The following is a 20,177-nucleotide window of genomic DNA, read 5'->3' on the forward strand; positions in this document are numbered from 1 at the left end:
TAATACATTGGAAGAATCAATAAAAATAGTATAAAATTGTTTGGTGCTTTTTGGTGTTACAAACAACAAAAACTTTTATAAGCAGGATATGAAATCAAAAAGTGACTAGCAATAGCAATTCATGTCTGTGCTGTATGCCAATGGCTCATGGCTATTTAACAAAGAGGATGACTTCTTCGAATCTACAATAAAAAAAATAATAATAAAATGTACGCTAAAATGAGAAGATCAGAAATTTTGATCAGTTCCTGTGGGAAGTCTTACCTTCCTGTATGAATGGAGTGGGTGAACACATGGACCCCCTGCTGTCTCCGAGTGTAACTCCACTGTCAGTGCTTTCCGTCTCCACCCCATTCCTAAAAGGCTCTGTTTCACTTTCACCGTTCTCTTCGGAGAGCTTCTCCTGGTGCTCAGGCACTGTAAATGGGCTGCTGTAGGTCCCTAAGGTTGGCTGTGAGACCATGTCATCTCCAATAGAGCCGTCTTTTGAGGTCTCCTCCTGATGTGAATGAAGAAAAGCTGCATTAAACAAGGGCCCGGAGGTTTTATGTGAAATGAAGGACTGCATTCTGGTTTGTGCTAGGGATATCCTGGTATCAAATTTTCCTGTTGCGATTAATTGCTAATGCTTTTATCACGGTATACAATATCGGGGTATAACGATTCACTTGTTTTATCGATGTATCGATTACAAACCCTGACGATGCATATGCATCAATCTTGAAACATGATTTTTGAATTGTGAATTGCCGATCGTGGACAGTAACCGATCTAAAACGCTAAGAATCGAATGAAAAATATATACACATGAAATTACTACAAGCACGAATTAATAGAGACCTTGAATTGTGTTCGTGCCTCGCTTCTCTCCTTCACGCGTTCCACTATTACCGGCCGAGACTTTCACAGGATTGTGCTTGCACTCCTTTCAGTACTTGTGGCCAGTAATACTAAAGTCGTTTTACTTTTCTGTAGTTTTTCAACTACATAATAATTTGATAGTCCGGCAATTCTGTCTGGTAAATACCGTATTTTCCGGACTATAAGTCGCACTTTTTTCATAGTTTGGCTGGTCCTGCGACTTATAGTCAGGTGCGACTTATTTATCAAAATTAATTTGACATGAACGAAGAGAAATGAACTAACAGAAAACATTACCGTCTACAGCTGCAAGAGGGCGCTCTATGCTGCCAGAGATGCTATACAGTGCTCCTGTAGTCTACACTAAGCTTCTCTTGGTTCTTGGGTCTAAATAAATGTGACTTATACTCAGGTGCGACTTATAGTCCAAAAAATACGGTACATAGATACTTAAAAACAAGCAATTTTAACTTCTCCATTGTTGTTTAGTTCAGGCGTGGTACAAGCAGGGCACTGTGTTTGGTCAGCTGACTAAAAAAAAGTGAGTGACAAGTGCTGCGTTTACCCAAAGTTGAACATTCTTCAACTCCCAGCACTGAGAAGAAACACCCGAGCACTCAGTGTTAAAAAGATGCTCAGCATGCTCCTGCTATTTAAAAAAAAAAAAACTCTTCAATGCTCCCATTGAAAACAATTGAAAAATGCTTTGCTGGTCACATGGCCTAACTCAGGCCCCACGGACTCCTCCTTTTAGGATGCCATTGATGGCAGCTCACCCACACTACTCGAGCTCAGAGCAGCAGTTGCATCACCACAGCAGTCCTCAACTTCAAACGCCACAGTGACATAGAGTGACCAAAGAGACTCAGTCATGCTGCACTCTTCCCCTCCACCACAGGTCACTAAAGGTTCCTTTTTGAATGTTGTGCACAGTCAACGTTCTTGGGGTCTCACTAATCTTTTATGTAGTTTTCTGAAGGGAGCAAGGCATTTAAAGCCGGTTCATTCTAATCCTTTTTCTGTTTGGGACTTGTTTTAGAGACTTGTTCTAGAGTTTCTTTGTACACCACAATTTGAAGCACTGGATGTTGTGGATATTAAGTGGTTGTCTTTGAAATTGTCTTTAATGTTAGTCATTGCTTTCGCTAAATGGGTTTGTGAGCTTCATGCACTGTAAATAAGTGAATCGTATAAACACTGGTTACCAAAGGATTCTGGAGTCATTTTCGGCTTCTATCCTAACATCTTGTACCCACAATTTGTGTATCACTCTATTCATTTGGCTGCTTTTCAACCCCCTTTTTCACCCTCTGATGCAGGTGGGGGGAGATCTCATTTTGTGTGCCCTGTATAAGCTTTGAGGCGCTATGTTAAGTCTACTGATTCTGATTTTAGACAAATCATTTATTTGTCTAATCTGCCTTTACCAGTGTTTGTTAGTTCTTAGCACCACCTCTGGTGGTCAGGAAGAATGAATTAATGCTAGAGTTCCTCATTATTCAGAAAATGTGAGAAAGCATTCAGAGGTTGGACATTGAGCTTCTGTGGTTTATATCCTCGTATCTTGGTCTACGTTATGACATGACTATGTTGGTATTTCATTCTCGACCTATCTAGTTGATGCATCGATTATCCGCTAGTGCTTAGCACTGCCTCGATTGGTCATTAGAAATTCACAGAACCACAGTTACATATGTAACGAACGTTAATGCATATAACTGGTTTCAATTAAAAATATTACACTTCTTAACAAAATTTGGTTTGGAGGATTGTAAGGAGGACTGTAAAATGTTCAGGCTTTTGGAGGATGTTTTATGATTCCAAAAATCCAAAAGTAATTAAAGTAAGATAAAAAACTAAACGTAATAAAAAAAAAAATGAATTAAATTTATTAGTTTTGGATTTTTGAGTCCAAAACCATTTGAAAATTGTTTTGTATTTTTTTTTGATAGGGCTGGGTATTGATTCAGAAGTCCAGATTTGATAAGATTTAGATCGCAGGCTCTCAATTAGATTCTCAATTTATTACATTCAGTGAATATAGTTTAAATACAAATGCTATTGATAAAAAAAAAAAAAAAACCTGTAAACATCAATTTACAAATGGTGAATTAATAAAAAGAAATTAAGAACACAGGCCTGTATTTTAAACCTATTCTTTTTGTGTATAGGGTCCTTTTTTAAAACAATAATAGGGCCCTATAAAATATTCTTCTTATTTTTTCTGGTAATCAGAAGGCATAAAACTAGAAGTAAAAAACACTGCGAGCGTTGTCCACGATTTAGTATGCGTGTACGTTAGTAAACAAAACATCCGCCATTCATTCATTGATTGCAGAAATCATGACGCCTTATGCGTGAGATCAAATGCTTCTGCAGATTTATAGTATTCCTATAGCATTTCACCTGAGCATTGAGTAGTATGTCATCAACCGTATCTTCGCCATGATAATCAACGCTGAATGAATGACAGGCTTTGTTATAACATTGCAAATAAATAAGGTAAATAATGGTGATCTAGTGGAATAAATACCAGAAAATAGATTCACGGCTTTTGAGAATCAATGTCATTTTAAAAAACGATAAATCAGAAAATCTTTTTTTTTGCCCAGCCCTAACTGTTGTCAATGTAACCTCTGTGCATCTCACCTCATTCTCCTTCAGCAGTGTTTCCACCATCAGAACTTCTTCATTTGGTTTCTTCCAAGACTTTGGTATAGCAGAAACAGCTTGGGCGATCACAAAAAGGACAACACAATTGGTAACGGGTCATTTGAACTTTAAATTTTGCCTGGTTTGTAACATAAATCATGAAGAGCAAATACCTGAAGGTATGAACTTTCTAGAGTTGTTCTGAGTTTGTGATTCTGAAGCATCCAGAACCTTCGGTTGGACATTGTCCGAGGACTTGTTTAGCCCTGGCACCTCAAGGACAACTGACTGCACTAGTGGTGCCAAACCAGGTGGCGGTCCAATGACAGTAGCAGTGCAGGAGGTGCTTGAAGGGGCCTGCACTGTAGGGATCAAGGGCACATGTACTGCTAAAGAAGGGAGGTGCTCTGCCTGGAGCTCCTCCAAGGCCACTGGAACTTCCTGACCAGACTCCTCCATGGATAACATATCCTGGGTTGGCAGCTGAACCTCTTGGGACAATGATATCTTTAAGGCTTCCTGGACTTCAGGTTCTTCAAAGCTTGATAAGATAGTTTGAGACTCAGCAAGGCCATTTACCACTTTGAGGGACAGCAAGGGCGAAGCAGACAGTCTTAAAGTACTTTCAAGAATAGAGTCCCCACCAGAATTAACCAGATGAGTCTGAGCCTTGGTAGTTGAAGGAGAAATAAATCCAGCTTCTCCTGCAGCAGTTGGTTTAATGCATTCACTTGAAGGATGAGAGGGAACATCAGAGACCATCTCTGGAGAAGAGGCTAATAATGGAAGACTTGGGGCTTCTCTTTTCTCTAAAGTGGACTCTGAATGCCTAGGCCCAGGAGATACAGGCATTATTGGAGCAGACGCCATTTTTGGCCTGTCATCTATAAGGTCAAGAGGAAAGAGAAGGTTAATACATGAATAAAAGGAAACTAAATACCTAAAGAGACAAATATTACCAAAAACGTGGGTTGGGTGTGGAGTTATACCTAAATTAGGTTTGCCATCCATGGGTGCAGGGCTCTCTGAGATTCTCTGAGTGGGGTTGACGCATGTCGTTTCTTCTGGGGTCTGACAGTTGCTTGGCTGTTTTAGGGTGAAAGAGAGAGAGAGAGAAAAAATGACACATCAGACACATCAGTCAATCGTAGCACAGTCCTGCAGAACAAGAACTTTGACTATAGGCATAAAGCCTAGCCCTCAGTCTAGCTTATTCTGGGCCATAATCACCCACCCAGCAGCTTACTTTATGTAAGTCTGGGTAGATATGGTAATTAGGGCTGTAAAAAAAAAATCAAGTTTCGAATATAAATCGAATTTAAAATAAAAATCCACATACGAATGCAAAAATGTTGCATAGTTGCGGATGGTCAAATTATACTTTGGCCTTTATCAGTGGCGTACGAGATGCGATGACAACATAAGATTCACTGCATAATGTATTTGTTAACCTATACAGTTGAAGCAACTAGATGCAGCGCTGCTGCGATGCTCATTCAAAATATTGTGGAAACAGAGAATGTGGAGAAGATCTTGTTTACGTCAAAACTGAAACCAAGCCACACAGAATGCACATTTTACAAATTTTCCAGAGAGGGACATCTTCTATCACCGTTGCACTCGCATCTCGCATCTTGCATAAGAGAGCCACATGTTTAGAAAGCCATGTAAAATTACAGGTGTTCAATTTTATTCAAAAACATTTTTCGAGACATGCACACGTGATGCTGTTTTGTTTATAGTTCTTTAGCCTACTTAATTTTAATTGGTTCATAAACATTATTTTAAATATTATTCACCTTTTTACAGTCATATTTTCTTATGCTTTGAATAAACGTGCATTAGTAATATTTTTCCCAATTTAGTTTTCCATCCATTTTGACAGCCCTAATGGTAATGATAATTTACTTGTATAGTATTACCATGGCAATACAATGGTTTTTGGACATCTTTCATGGAAACATTTTTAGGACGTGAATCATAGTAATACCATGTTTTTTTTTTTTTTTTTTTTACATGGTACAGTAGTAATACCACAATTTGGGTACGTACTATGGTAATATGGATAAAGTAATCTAGTGGGGGGGGGGGTGGTGGTACCATGGGAATACACAATTTTTGGACCGATAAATGATCTCATGTTTATAGACAGGTACTAAGGTAAAACTATGTTTTTGGACATAAGCATGATTTTTGACAGGCACCATGGTTTTACAATGTACCGTGGCGTATCATGTAAATACCACGGTACATATAGTAATCCTTTAGTGCCATAGTATACATTAAAGATGTCAGCATTTGACCTCATCTGTGACTGACGCATTACTTTGAGTCATAGTGCTGGCTATGATCGAGAGGGAGTGACATTTAGCTGCTTGTTGACACTATCAATACATTATATATATTTTTTGGATTGTCCATAGACAAAAATATACATATAATGGTGCAGCCAACTGCCTAAAGGTGATCACACACCGGATGAGAAGCACAGCATCACGTCATGTCTTTAAAATTCGAACACATTGCTTCTATGAGAGTACACACACTGGCGGTGCCTTTCGGCATCTGTCTGCGGCGCCCATGCACATCATGTTGTATGAACTGTATTAGACGCGGTGCGGCGCTTCTCGTCCGGTGTGTGACCGCCTTAATGCTCTCAATGTGTTTATAGGGATTATATTGGGGGAAGAGTATGTGAGCTGGAACTAATCCATGCACACCCGGTGTACCAGAGAGAGAGAGAGAGAGAGAGAGAGAGAGAGAGAGAGAGAGAGAGAGAGAGAGTAACTACACATTTCTGGAAACCAGTATTGGACAGGTAAGCTTAAAACAGCTGAGCCAAGGACTCAATGGACAGAAGTAGTGAAAGGTTAAAGCAGTGCTACACCTGCTCCTATTTGAAGTGATGCCTGTTTCTGGAGACACAGAAAAATGTGTATTTCTTGCCTGTGGAGGGGTGGGTGCAGAGGACAGGTGTCCTGTGGGTGTGGGTGGGGTTGGTGTTGAGGAGGTCTGTCCTGAAGGTGGGGTTAAGGTGGAGGCTGGGTGCCCGGCAGGAGACGCAGGATTACGGCTTCCAAACATGATTTCCTCCGTGATATCCTTTCCACCCTGGTTGGGGTCTCGGATCCGAATCTGGGAGGACAATGGCACAAAACAACAAATAACTTACTAAAGCAGCCGGGTCAATCGCAGTTCCCTAGCCTACAGGGCTGTCAGAAGTACCAGAACTTCAGTACCAACTGTATTTAGAGTCACTGATTGCTGAATACATTCCCCTTTTATAATATTCTCTATTTATATTACTATATTTCACCAGTGTTCAAAAGTTTGGGGTCAGTAAGATCTGTTATTTTAAAGAAATTAATACTTTTATAAGGCAAGGGCACATTAAACTGAACAAAAAAGACACTTATACGGTCACAAAATATTTCTGTTTAAATTTTTTTTTTATATAAACTATTATTAAAATATAAAAGAAACTACGAGTATGCAATATCATAGTTATGTCGTCAGTTAAGTCATGAAGTAACCAACAAAAACGGTTTGAAGACATTTATAAAAGCTGCCTTAAAACTATGCCTGCATGTAAGTATTTCATATATTTGAGTCACGTTTAAGAACATGTCTCTGAAATGCAGTGGTTTTCAAAACTGTCCTGGAGCAGCTTTGCCGATTTATCGGCCGATATGAGCCTGTCAAATATATCAGTGATATATCGATATCAGTGAATATGCTGGCAATATGAAAACATTTTAACAGAACATAAAACGCAGATAAAATGCTTGTAAATTATGTAATTATGTAGTTTTTCCAAGCAGAGCATGATCCATTGTTTGCTACTGGCGACCTGGATGAAATGCTTTAAAGCTTAAATGTATGGAATACCACTGAAACTCTGAACAGCCATATCTCCATGGTGGATACGCACCAAATTTGGGGTGATCCCTTCTGCTCGAGGAACGCTCTCTAAGGCCAAAATCAAGTGTACGTCTCGTGTACACATCTTGAAGTCTGGTTTCGAATGAGAGCACCCCCACATCGATAGCCCCCAGGGGCCAGGAGTTAAAGGCAGTAAAATTTGGTGAATTTGGTGAAGTTTGCTGCCACATTTGCGAGACATTTCACTTCAGTAAGGAGGTCTTGTTCAGGCAGCAGCATTCAAGCGTTGTCTTATTTGAACGTAAGTGCCCTGCGAAGTGGACTTCACATGATATTCCTCCATGATTCCAGTTCCAAGGGAACATACACATTACATTCAATGAGCATTAAAGTATCTCTTTGATACTCTCTATCTTGTTTCTACTTTAATTTGAAGATTGAATGTGAAATTACTGCAATATAAAAGAATATTTAAAAACGTTAATGTAAGGTGGGATTAATCATGATAAATTTCAGGAAAAAAGTGTGATTAATCCATTTATCCAATCCGATTCATTTTATTTGAATTGATTGACAGAACTAATTAAAACACCTTATTAAAACCTAACTTTTCAATGGTAGTGTAGTTCTAATGTGAAATACACATAAAAATGTTGATAATTCTTCAAGGCACATTTTCAATCCCTTACAATGATTTCATTTAATGCTTGTAATTTGTTTCATTGTATGAATTTTACTTCCAACTGTTTACTTAAAAAATAATATATATATATATATATATATAAAAAAATTATAATTCAGCACTATACAACATTTCTTTAATTAAATCTGTCAATATTTATATGATTATGTAACTTCAATTACAGGAGAATTTAATTAATTAATTAATTTTTTGGTCTTGAAAACTGAAATATTTCACTAAAATTTATATCCTGAGAGTTCGATTTACTGTAAGTGATGAATTCAAAATCAATCTTTGAAAAATGCTTAGATACAAGCTGATGTCTTTGATTGGCTGATGAAACATATACAATCTTTCAAAAAGGCATCAGACCTTTTTGTAAATTTGACACATTTTACTGGATTCAGATTTTTTCCATTCTTCTAGACACTAACCTAACCCAATACTAAAGAGTTACTTTATTTTAAAAAATATATATTTTTACATGAGGCTGGATGATTTCTAACTGGCTTAATTCTAACTTTGGCGTGGGATAAAACACCTCAGCTATGCAAACCTCCCAGCATGAAACAAAACCACCACATCAGACGGTCTGATCCAAATATGTCAGGAGTTACAAATATGTCACAAACTGACTTAATTCCTGGATAAATTCAATACTTATTCTTCATCTTAATTTAGGAAATTTAATAGACTAGCATAACATAATTGCACAAAAAGCTAAGGCCAGTACCAAGGTAAAACTAATACTTAGGGTTAACAGCATTTTTGCATTTAATCTGGGTCTGCCAGACAGGGCTGTTGGGATTACATCCAAGCCTTATCAGTCTAAAATGAATTGAGAACTAAGTGGATCCTTTGGCATTTCTAAAAATGTGGCAGTGTGTTTCAGGTACTCACTGGTTTCTTTTCACGCTTGGCTGGTGGAGGTGGCAGTGGTGCAGGCACTATGATGGGTGGAGAGGGAGGGTACACTGGCTGGCCGGCGTAATATGGCGGCCCAGCAGCTGTTGTTGGAAAATAGAGGGAAGGCAGGAAATCATTGAGTCACATCACTATGTGAGCTGTTTTCACATGAAATCTAAACAGTCTCAGAGTGAATCGCTTTCTGGAAATGGGGTCATTTCTCAGTTAATCAGACACACACTGAAACAACCTGGAGCTAATATGAACCAGCTGAGTGTGATGCAAGCATGCTCACACTGAGCTGTGCACTACAGAGAGGTCTGTACTTGCCATAAGGAGCAGCGTATTCCCCAGGGCCAGGTCCTGGATAGAAGGTTCCGGACCCTGGCGGCTGGATGGCATATTGCTGCGGGGGTCCAACGTAAGGTGCACTATGACGATACTGAGAAGAAAGTAGAATTTCATTTAAATAGATATTTATACATTAACTGTACAAAATTCCCAGGCCATTAGTATTTTCACCAACAAAAAATGGTTTGAAGACATTTATTATCTTTTACTATAGTGTGTCAGTAGGAAATATCAGTGTACATTTCCAAACATTGCTTTTGCTGTTAATTGTTATAATGCAGCAAAAATGGTATATGCATAAGGAGTCTGACAACAGCCAGTGCTCCACACAAAGATCTGATCCCAAAATCATTGAGTCCATCTGGAATGACATGAAGAAACAGAAAAAACTGAGGCAGAGTAAATCCATTAGAACTGTGGCAATCTGAAGGCTTTTGCACAGTAGTGTTTGTGTATTATTGCACAAAAACATTATATTTCATAATCATTGAGCTTCGATTGCATTAAATTCTGCAATGCAAAGTCAGCTAATTATTTGTTAATTATTCCATCTAAATTTCATTTAATAAAACTAATTTAATAAAACTAATTTAAGAATACGTTTTGTTAAGCCCTGCATCTGAATTTTATTTAAAGAAAAATACTTAAATAGTTATTTATGTTTGTATATACACATTTAATATAAATACATCTCATTTATTTTATGTTAATACACAAATTCCTTAAATATGTTGTATATAAATATTTTAACATATTTACTATAACATAGTATATTAATTTTATACATTTAACAAACATAAAATTATTAACATTTCTGCTATACAAAGAAAAATAAAACAATACCATACAAAAAAAAACCATGTAAATATCCCATTCAGGTTTTATTTATAAATGAATTAAATAATAAATCAGATATAATGGCAAATTGCATTAAAAACATTTGATGAAATTAAAAACTTCATGATATTTTCTGGATAGTTTTTTCCATCACTGTGGGAACCCTGAAAATATTGTGTCCATTTTTGGTGATTCTTGGTCACAATAACAGGTCCACTGACTAAATACCTGGGGAATGTAGTACTGGTGTGTCTGGGTAGGAAAGTGCATGGGCGTCATTGTCATCATGATGGCCTGGTTGGGGGGATAAACCGTAGCTGTCTGTGAGCCTGGCCGAATGGAGGGGCTGTTGGTAGGAAGGTTAGGTCGTGCTGGCTGCATCTGAGTCCTGTGGAGGAACTGAGGAGGAAGTCAAATAAATGAGAGAAACAAATCAGTGTTGACTTATTACACAAATTGATACATGTATCTGTCAGGCAGTGTATACAAATCATGAGACATTTGAATTTGCATTTAATTGACAATCTAATATTCAGACACTAGAACAGCACAGGTTTGGGCCGAAAGTTGACAGATGGCATCATGATTCTCACCTCCCTTTCACAATTAACATAACTGTTCCCGATCACAATACAAATGACATTCAAAAGTTATAATGAACACAATTTAAACAGTAAAAGCTTTATTAATAGATATAAACATAATTTAATATAAATATTAAACAAAGCATATAAAAACAACAAAAAAATACATAAAAAAATAATTAAAATGTAATTTGATTAGAACATGTGGGGAGGATTTTGGGTGTTGGATTATAAGTATATCACGATAAAATTCAAATAGCCTAATGATAATTCAATGTAATGTTTTAATCCTCTGACTTCTGCTCCGCGTTAGGCCCGGGGATACTTCACTTTCGGCGTTCCTTTTCATCTTGCGCACAGCCGCATTTGCACAGCTTTCAAAGTGCTTAGCCGCAGATAGATGAGCTTGACACATGCACAGTCTCACCTACTTGACTCGCTCTGTTTCAACATTCATCTCGCGCCTGCGCTGTTGCACACGGACTGTCTGCGCAGTCACTAAAATTGGGCAGCATGCGCAACACCCAACCCTAGAACTGCAGTGATCAGAAAGGAATTATATCAATTCTGCTCGTCCAAAACAGACAATGGAACAAACATAAATACAGACACATGTACAGCAGCCTGGAGAAATGAGCAGTATTCTCATTCTCCGCTGTAACGGGATGGTGGCACAGCTTTGGCACAAGGGTTTATTCATCAGGAGAATACTGCATGCCTGCTAGAGTCGCTGTCCCCTCCCCCATCACTTCCTCCCCCGCTTTCCCTCTATTTCTCTCTCTCTCCATCCACACAGCAAATATTACCTCAGCAAACCCAGTCAGCCGGGTAGCACTGGACCGAGAGGTGACCCCTCTTCTCTCTCTCTGATTCTACACACACTAGATATTCATACACAATATTAACATTTTCTCATAGAAAAAATAAAGTCTGAATGGCTGTCTGTGTGGTTAATTCTTCAAATAAGGCACATTTTCAATCCCTTATAATGATTTCAAGGGATAAAAACAACAGCCATTGTAGTTAAAGGATATAGAACATACGGTATTTAAACATTTTAAACATAATTTGCCACCATTTCCAAGGCAGAAGGTTATTTATTTCTCCCTAAAATCCAACCTAATAACATGGCTCAGGTACACCCAAAAACATCTAACAACATGGCTCAGAATAATCCAAGCATGTCATTTAACAAGTCAAGGAGATTTCCCAAAGCCACGAGTGTGTGTAAAGACAAGAACAATAAATGTAGCAGACGCCTCTTGATGGGTGACAGAAAAGTGATTTAACACCACAGAACTGATCCGCTAGTGCCTGAGAACAGAGCGGAGATTATGCGTAAATGTCTGAACTCAGTGTGTCCGTCCTGCAATAAACATGCTACTGAGTTTCACTGTGCTTTTGTAGAGCACTTGTCATTTATGACAGTATCGGCCCAATACTGACACTATTATCGGTATCGGGCCGATACTGCACACCTGTATTTATACGCAGACAACAGAACAACAGAGAGCAGAAGAGTTACATGTACATGTATGTAATTATTATAACATTAACTTTCTATATATTCATGCCTGTATAGCTTATGTGCATGAGCTGATAAGCAAAGCTCGCTGAGTGGATTGAATAAAAAGGAACACAGATGTGCAAATGAGCAAATATCCCTTTCTCACACACATCACTGTAAAAGTTTGTAGTTCGGTCGGATATGTCACAAGCAAGTAAAACTATGTTGATGATACTAAAGTTACTTGACAGTAAGGAAGAGAGTGAGAGAGAGAGAACATGTGCACTTTTGTTGAATGATCTTGATTGCTGTTTGTAACCGGAAATAATAAAGGAATAATAAAGGGTAAAAATAACTGAAGGATAAAACTATTTGCTAAATGAGACCAGCTAACATGATCCATATTTTTTTGGTTTTTGTACACACAATTTTGCAGTGAAAATCCAAGTATCGGTTTTACTATCGGCAAGTGCCAAAAACCCCTACTATATACCCTATGAAATAATGTGGTTAAGGGACTGGCATGCTTTGTTGTAAATGTATACACTATGTGTGAGTTGGTGGCATGTTGGGGCAACTCACACTAGAGGCTGAAAAGAAGCTCTGACACTAAAATAAATTGCTCAAAAGAACAGCTCTCTAATTAAATCTATTGCATTTGAGGACAGTACGCTCTGTTTGCATCAGGACAAAGGGAAACAACAGATTCAGCAAAATATTAGCTGAGAAGCAAAGTAAAGAAAGAGTATGGTTGAACAAATGCTCATAAAAAGTGATAACATATTACAATCACCTCAAAAGACTCCACAATGAAACACATTTGTTGCAACCAGTGAGAACATAATTAGTCCTCGCACGCGCCCCTAGCTCTGCGTATTTTTCATGCCTCTCTGTTAACACACCTGATTCAGATAATCAGCTTGTTAGAAGTGAGCTCCATGCATGAACTCTGTTGCGACTGACATGGTCCCTACACAGTGTTCATTGCTCCCTACTCCCTGAGCAGGGGAAATCTGTTGAAGCTTACTTCAATCGGAACATTCATTCATGGATTTGCGCTTCGCAACTTTATACACGGGCAAGTGTGACACCATATACCTCTGTAAATAAATACGATTTAAATTTATGTCTTGCACACTTCAGTGCACTTTGAATGGAACACAACATTCGCTTCTAATTGTGGCAGAATATCCACTTCGCAGGGCACTTGCATTCAAACAGAACAAATGTCTGAAGTGATAAGAGAAACATACAAAATATGCAGAGCTGGGGGGCGAGAGGACGGGAATTGAGATCCGCTGAATTATACTTTCTTTCTATGTGTTGCGTTGAGTATCACGCTGTGTAAAAATAATACCATGTCTGCATTTACGATCGGAGAAACGACAAACAACTAGCGCTACTCTGCACTGCTCAAAACTTGCGTTTGAATTGTCAGTGGCAAATCCTTTAAATATGTAAACATACTTACAGACTGTGAGTAAGAACAGCCGGCATTGTAGTCTACTATCCCAGGATCAGGAAACAGTCCTCCATTAAATGTGCTGCATACATGGTTTGAACTGTTCTAGAACAGTGTTGTAAATATAACAACCACTGATTTCTAGTTGTGTCCTCTTTTGGAAGACCAAACAAAGTAGTTTCGCTTTCAAAATGTCTCCACAACATGGCGCCAGTGGCAACAGTGAGAATAAAAGTAACACCTTTCCTTGCATGAACATTTTGGCTGTGTTATGCAAATCTTCCCACATCGTGATGTAGATATGTGGGGGCGTGTTCGAACGAGCCATTTTAGGTAGGCGTGGTTGACTTAACTTTTATAAAGAACATCTCTTTGGGTTTGAATCTTTAGTCTTCGTAACTTAACAGATCTTCTTTATGCACCAAGAGCTTGTAACACTCCAAAGATAAAGAAAAAAATAAATAAATCATATGACCCCTTTAACTCACTATGGCAGCAAATAATAAAACATAAATAAAACAAACTATAAATCACTGGGGGAAAAAAAAAGTGAAAACTCGACAAAACTAAATTGCAGATTAAAAAATTTAATGATTTATTTAAAAAAAAATCATTTTTACATTGTCATAAATAACAGTTTATAGACCTTAAGCCACCTTTGGGTCAAAGGTGAAAAGAGAGACCTGACAAAGGAAACAAGATAGAAAAGAAACAGAAGACCACCACAGGAGAAGAAACAGTGCTTGTGTGTGTGTAATGGTTGACTTCCTCTCAATGTGACTCATACAGGCCAACAGGGGATCGACCGCAGCCTGGGGCAAAGACCACTTTGTGCTAAACTACTGTCACAATGCCATACAAGTGTGTGTTTGTTTGTGTGTGTGTACGTGGAAATGCCAGGGAGGGACGGAAGCAGAGACTTGGTGTCTGTGTGTTTGTAAGGGACAGAGATAAGAATGAGTGCATGTATCTGAATGGCAGAAAGAGAGAGAAAGATGGCATGAAAGATTGTGGATCTATGAAAGGATTAGAAAAGAGCATTAGAGAGCATGAGAGAGAATAAGAGAGGGGCGGGGGGATAAGGGAACATGGAACGTGAATGGAACAAATGGAGATATTTACAGAAAAATACAGAAAAAAAAGTAATATTGTGTGATATATTATTACAATTTAAAATAATTGTTTTTACATTTATTATACTTTAAATTATCATTTATTTCTGTGATGCAAAGCTGAATTTTTAGGATCATTATCACATGATCCTTTAGAAATCACTCTAATATGATGATTCATTATCAAAGTTGGAAACAGTTCTGCTGCTTAATATTTTTTCAGAACATGTGGTACTTTTTAAGGATACTTGATGAATAAAAAAATAAAATAAAAAAGAAGAAGAAGCTATGTTTTTAAAATATAAATATTTTGTAATAACAATATAAACTACTGGTCAGTAATTTTTATTTTTTTATTTTTTTATAAAATCAATACTTTTATTCAGCAAAGATGTGTTAAATTGATAAAAAGTGATAGTAAAGAAAATATATTATTAGAATATATATTATTATACATTTTTTTTTTATAAATGCAGTTCTTTTTAACCTTTTATTCATCAAATATATTAGACAGCAGAACTGTTTCCAACACTCATAATAAATCAGAATATTAGAATGATTTCTAAATGATCATGTGATAGACTGGATGTTACATGTGACACTGAAGGCTGGAGTAATGATGCTGAAAATTCAGCTTTGCATCACAGGAATATATATATATATATTTTAAGTATATTCAAATAGAAAACTATTATTTTAAGTTGTAATAATATTTCACAATATTACTTTTTTTTCTGTATTTTTGATCAAATAAATGCAGGCTTGATGAGCAGAAGAAACTTCTTTCAAAAACATAAAAAATAGTAATGTTTCCAAACTTTTGGTCCGTATTGTATATATATATATATATATATATATATATATATATATATATATATATATAGAGAGAGAGAGAGAGAGAGAGAGAGAGAGAGAGAGAGAGAGAGAGAGAGAGAGAGAGAGAGAGAGAGAGAGAGAGAGAGAGAGAGAGAGAGAGAGAGAGAGAGAGAGAGAGAGAGAGAGAGAGAGAGTAAAGTAAAACAGTAATATTGTGAAATATTATTGCAATTTAAACATAACTGTTTTCTTGTTGAATATATTGTAAAAAGTTATTATTCCTGTGATGCCTAAGCTGAATTTTCAGCAGCCATTACTTCAGGGTTCAAAGTGACACGTTCCTTCAAAAATCATTCTAAATATGCTGATTTGCTGAAACATTAAGGAAGCATTCCTAATTATCTATGTTGTACACAAATATATATGACAATTGCCAGAATCTTTCATCCTGCACCATGGAGACTCTGATCTAAATGTTCTTCATTTCTCGTTCTCTGACAGTCTGACCAACATTCAACACAAGCCAGCTATTCCAGCCTCTGCTCTGTGTTGAAATGCGTGTGTGTGTGTGCATGTGAGTGTGTGAGAGAGAGAGAGAGACACTCCCTTTTCACTCTCTCCTATTTCTGTTTGTTTTCTAATGGCCTGTAGCCATCAGTTTTAGCCGGTCTGCAGTGGAACCGAGCTGGGACTTGCCGCAGCCACAAGGGAGAAATGAAACCTTAACTCAGCTCTTTTAACATCAGCACAGATGTCAAAGCTTCTTTCATTGCTGCACATTACACAAATCAAGCGCTGTCCTATAAGGTGATCCCTTCTCAGTTCTATGTACAGTACTGTTATGCTTTTGCTTTTCCCCCTCTAAATAAAAAAAAAAAACGATTAAAAGTGCAGGCAAAAAAGGAGCATTATATATAGTCAATAATATAGCGAATACATGAAACATATCCCACACAGAAGTCATTTTCTGATTCTGAACCTTGTTGCAAAATTTGCATGGGAAAATTGATTGTGTAGATTCCTATTGAAATTAGTCACTTGAAAATTCGACAAACAACAATAATGTGACAGAATCATTATAGCACCCAATCATAATCTCATCCATCCAGTAACAGTTTCTTGTGCTGTATCGAGGATAATGAAACATAATACAGCTGTGCTACATTTCAAGCTAAGCCCGTTGCACATGGGCTAGCACATCTGTTAAACACTGAAACTTCGAAGGGGGAAAGTAATTTAGGGACAGCATTAAAAGCATCTTTCCTAAATGCTAGTCCTCAGTATCGCACTGCAAATCCATAATCTGCCACTTCGTCATGTCAGTTTGTGTGTGATTGGTTGTTTCCTGTGATTTTAATTCTGGCGCACTTAAATTTGGCACAGCTAGTGGAAAGAGATAAATGTGTGACAGGTTGGGGCAGAAAGTCACACAACTTTCCTTAGAGGTCAATTGCTTGTGGACGCTCTCGCATTGGCTTGTAGCTACACGCAAAGCGCATAAACAAATCATTAGCAACAAATGACAAACAAGTTTCCCTTGTAATGAAACACCAAAGCACAGCGGCTGGAATATCTGGAACACACTCACGAATGCGTGTACGGACAAGTGTAATGCTGCCCAAAGCAACTTACATTCTAATGATCCTAATGACTTCTGTATGCTTTCGGTTACGACTGACAAAAGCCCAAGTCTTCTAAACACTTACAATAATGATTCTGCTCAGGAATGTGACACATTGAAGTACTTCGTCTAATAAAAAGTGCGCTAACATCCTTGACAAGCATTAGCAATCACTGTCAGTCTTTATGATTGCACATCTGCTCATCAGATAACATGAACGCAAAACATCATCAATTAGACGCTCCTTCAGAAAAGACAAGAAACGGATGAGTCAGAGGACACACTTCTAATGTCTGGTTCTCAAGGACGAGGAGCTCGTTACGCAGTCAAGCTGATACACGAATGTGTGACTAGGAATACATCTCTAGTCATAATGGTTCGTAGAGCTGAAGAGTGTAATTTTTAAAATGCACCTTACAGGTTGAGCTATTACTGTAGCGGAGTATTTGTAGTAAACTTGTGGCAAAACAACACAATTTGAATTCTAGGCATCTTAAAAAATAATGTGTGTGTTAATATCACGAATACAAAAATATCAAATTATAATTGGCTAAAAAAAAGAGAACACACAAAGTAAGCAAAGGCAAAGATGAATTTGACTGACACTTTTCTTTTAAACAATTTCTATGGATATTACGATAATTTTGTGATCTCGAATTATTTTTGCGAATTCTTTTGTGTTGTGAAAATCTGAAGTCGCAACAGTTCTTATTGGAATATTATATGTAATAACTGAAAAGACATTAACAGGCATAAAAACCGTGAGTTCGGATGACATAAGTTGGAGATATTTTTGCTGAATTTTGAATCAGGCACTAAATGCTTTGGAATCCTAGGTGAATTTAATGGGTGGACTGAACTGTCCAAAGCCCCTTTCACAAAGTATTACCAGTAAATTGCCGTAAAATTACCGGAGCGTCTTTACTAGTAAATGTGCCGTTCACACAGGCAATGATGTTCCGTAAAGCATCATTCACACACCGGCTTCAAAATACTGGTAAATCCCGTGACATCATTAACCGAAAATGACCTCTAAGTGGCTCCATGTCCGAGTGTTGTAATTGTTAAGTGTTTTTGTTTATAATTTCATTTAAGTGTCAAACGTTCAGATTCAAGCAGCTGCTTATCGCCAAGAGACATCGTATTAGACAACTTCAAATCAAACTAAACAGCGCAGAGTAAATGCGTCATCTGCAGAATGTTATGACTGGTTCAGAGTAGATGTCTTATGGCAGTGCGTCCTGAACTTGAACGTGCTCATACTAGTAATTTCGTTCTGGATTCACACAGAGGCACATTAGGCTACCGGTAATTTACTGGTGATGTTACAACTTCTCATACCAGGAAATTGACAGAACGAATTTACTGGCTTTTTTGAAAAGGTCCTAGTGTTCACACATGATCTCTTAACGGTTATTTACCAGTAAAGATTGTATGTGTGAAAGAGGCTCATGACACATTTACCATCATAGATACATCAGCATATTTTTTTTTATAGATTTAAAATTGTGTGCCAATGTGCTCAAAACTGTCTTTGCAGTTTGCACTGGTGTTGCATTTCCGATGAAAAAATTCTGAAAGGGAAACATGATGCCATGGCATTTCAAAAAAAGATCAATCTCACACAATGGTCAGCGTGAGTCTGTAAACGATAGCTCTAGTACAACTTTCTTTTGCAATTTAGAATAGTTAGTCATTTATCATATGCCTTTATCCCTCAAACCAAAAAACTTCAGTCCAATCGGTCCAGATCTTTATCCACCACACATAAGCAAAATCCAGAAGCCTCTTAAGAAGTGTCTGATAGGATAAAGAGACATTAGGTCTGTGGGATTTACCTGATGGTGGGTCGGCCGAGGCCCCGTCACAAACTAAGAGAGATGACAGCACGTTTTAAGGTCATCAGGAGCAGGAAAAGAAGAGAAAGAATGGCAAGACAGTGAGTTTCATCTTGCATGACTTTGCATTTCCATTACAAATGAAACAAGAGCAGCATAGCAGGATTGAGTGACATGTTAGCAGAGCAGGTGGTCCTACTGGCTGGTTTTAACATGAATGATTTGATGGTGCTTAATTAATGACTGAAGTTGGTTTGATTCAGACATTTAAAGTCAGCAAGACCAACAACCTAAGGGTGACACTCCTAATTTTATATATATTTTTATATTAATGATGCAAGCCAAACTATGTGAGGTATATGGTCTATACAATCTTTCAAAAAGTTTGGTTTAAGTACACATTTTTCAAAGAAATTAATGAATTTTAACATTTCAAAAGATTTGAATTTAAATGAACTGCTGTTCTCCTAAACTTCATATTCATCAAAGAATTCTGAATAAAAATTCATCACGGTTTCCACAAAAATATTAAGCAGCAAAACTGTTCTCAACACAGACAATAAGAAATGTTTATTGAGCAGCAAATCAGCATACGGGAATGCTTTCTGAAGTATCATATGATACTGAAGACTGGAGTAATGAAGCTACATTTGAATAGAATTTAAAACAGAATACAGTCATTTTGAAAGCGTAATCATTTTTACAGGTTTTACTGTATTTCTGATCAAATAATTGCAGCCTTGGCTTAAGACAGAATAAGAGGCTTCTTTCAAAAACATTCAAAAATCTTACCAACTCAAAATTTTTTAATGAAAGAAATAAATAAAATCTTATTTCATGTTATGAGTAGGCAATACTGTTTCGTTTGTTTGCTTGGCGTCAGATTTTTTTTTACAAATCTGTCCAAACAGAATCTTTTACCAGCTGAAATATTCATCCCATTGCAAGAACCATCATACCATCCAGGTGCCCCCATAATGAAGACAGCATCACAAGAACCATGTGCAACACTGAATGTGACTTCCAGCAGTGCACCCCACTAACATAAAAAAAAGCATTTTATGAC

At 37.4% G+C, this 20,177-nt stretch overlaps 1 protein-coding gene across 3 annotated transcripts in view; it reads right to left on the reverse strand.

Moving 5' to 3' along the window:
* LOC113095946 (eukaryotic translation initiation factor 4 gamma 3-like) overlaps positions 1-20,177 on the reverse strand; it is a 49,031-nt gene that overhangs the window by 18,694 nt on the left and 10,160 nt on the right. Inside the window, exons 5-13 of one of the 3 annotated variants that reach the window (XM_026261308.1) lie at positions 19,112-19,144; positions 10,400-10,570; positions 9,314-9,425; positions 8,978-9,084; positions 6,460-6,648; positions 4,503-4,599; positions 3,687-4,397; positions 3,511-3,590; positions 265-499 (exon numbers count right to left, since the gene is read on the reverse strand). In XM_026261308.1, coding sequence (XP_026117093.1) covers positions 265-499; positions 3,511-3,590; positions 3,687-4,397; positions 4,503-4,599; positions 6,460-6,648; positions 8,978-9,084; positions 9,314-9,425; positions 10,400-10,570; positions 19,112-19,144 — 1,735 coding nt within the window. Of the gene's footprint in view, positions 1-264; positions 500-3,510; positions 3,591-3,686; positions 4,398-4,502; positions 4,600-6,459; positions 6,658-8,977; positions 9,085-9,313; positions 9,426-10,399; positions 10,571-19,111; positions 19,145-20,177 lie in introns of all 3 variants that reach the window. The other 2 variants (XM_026261307.1, XM_026261309.1) reach the window with 2 other exon arrangements.

This window comes from Carassius auratus, unplaced genomic scaffold (genome assembly GCF_003368295.1).
Source record: "Carassius auratus strain Wakin unplaced genomic scaffold, ASM336829v1 scaf_tig00215810, whole genome shotgun sequence".
NCBI classification, from domain to species: domain Eukaryota; kingdom Metazoa; phylum Chordata; class Actinopteri; order Cypriniformes; family Cyprinidae; genus Carassius; species Carassius auratus.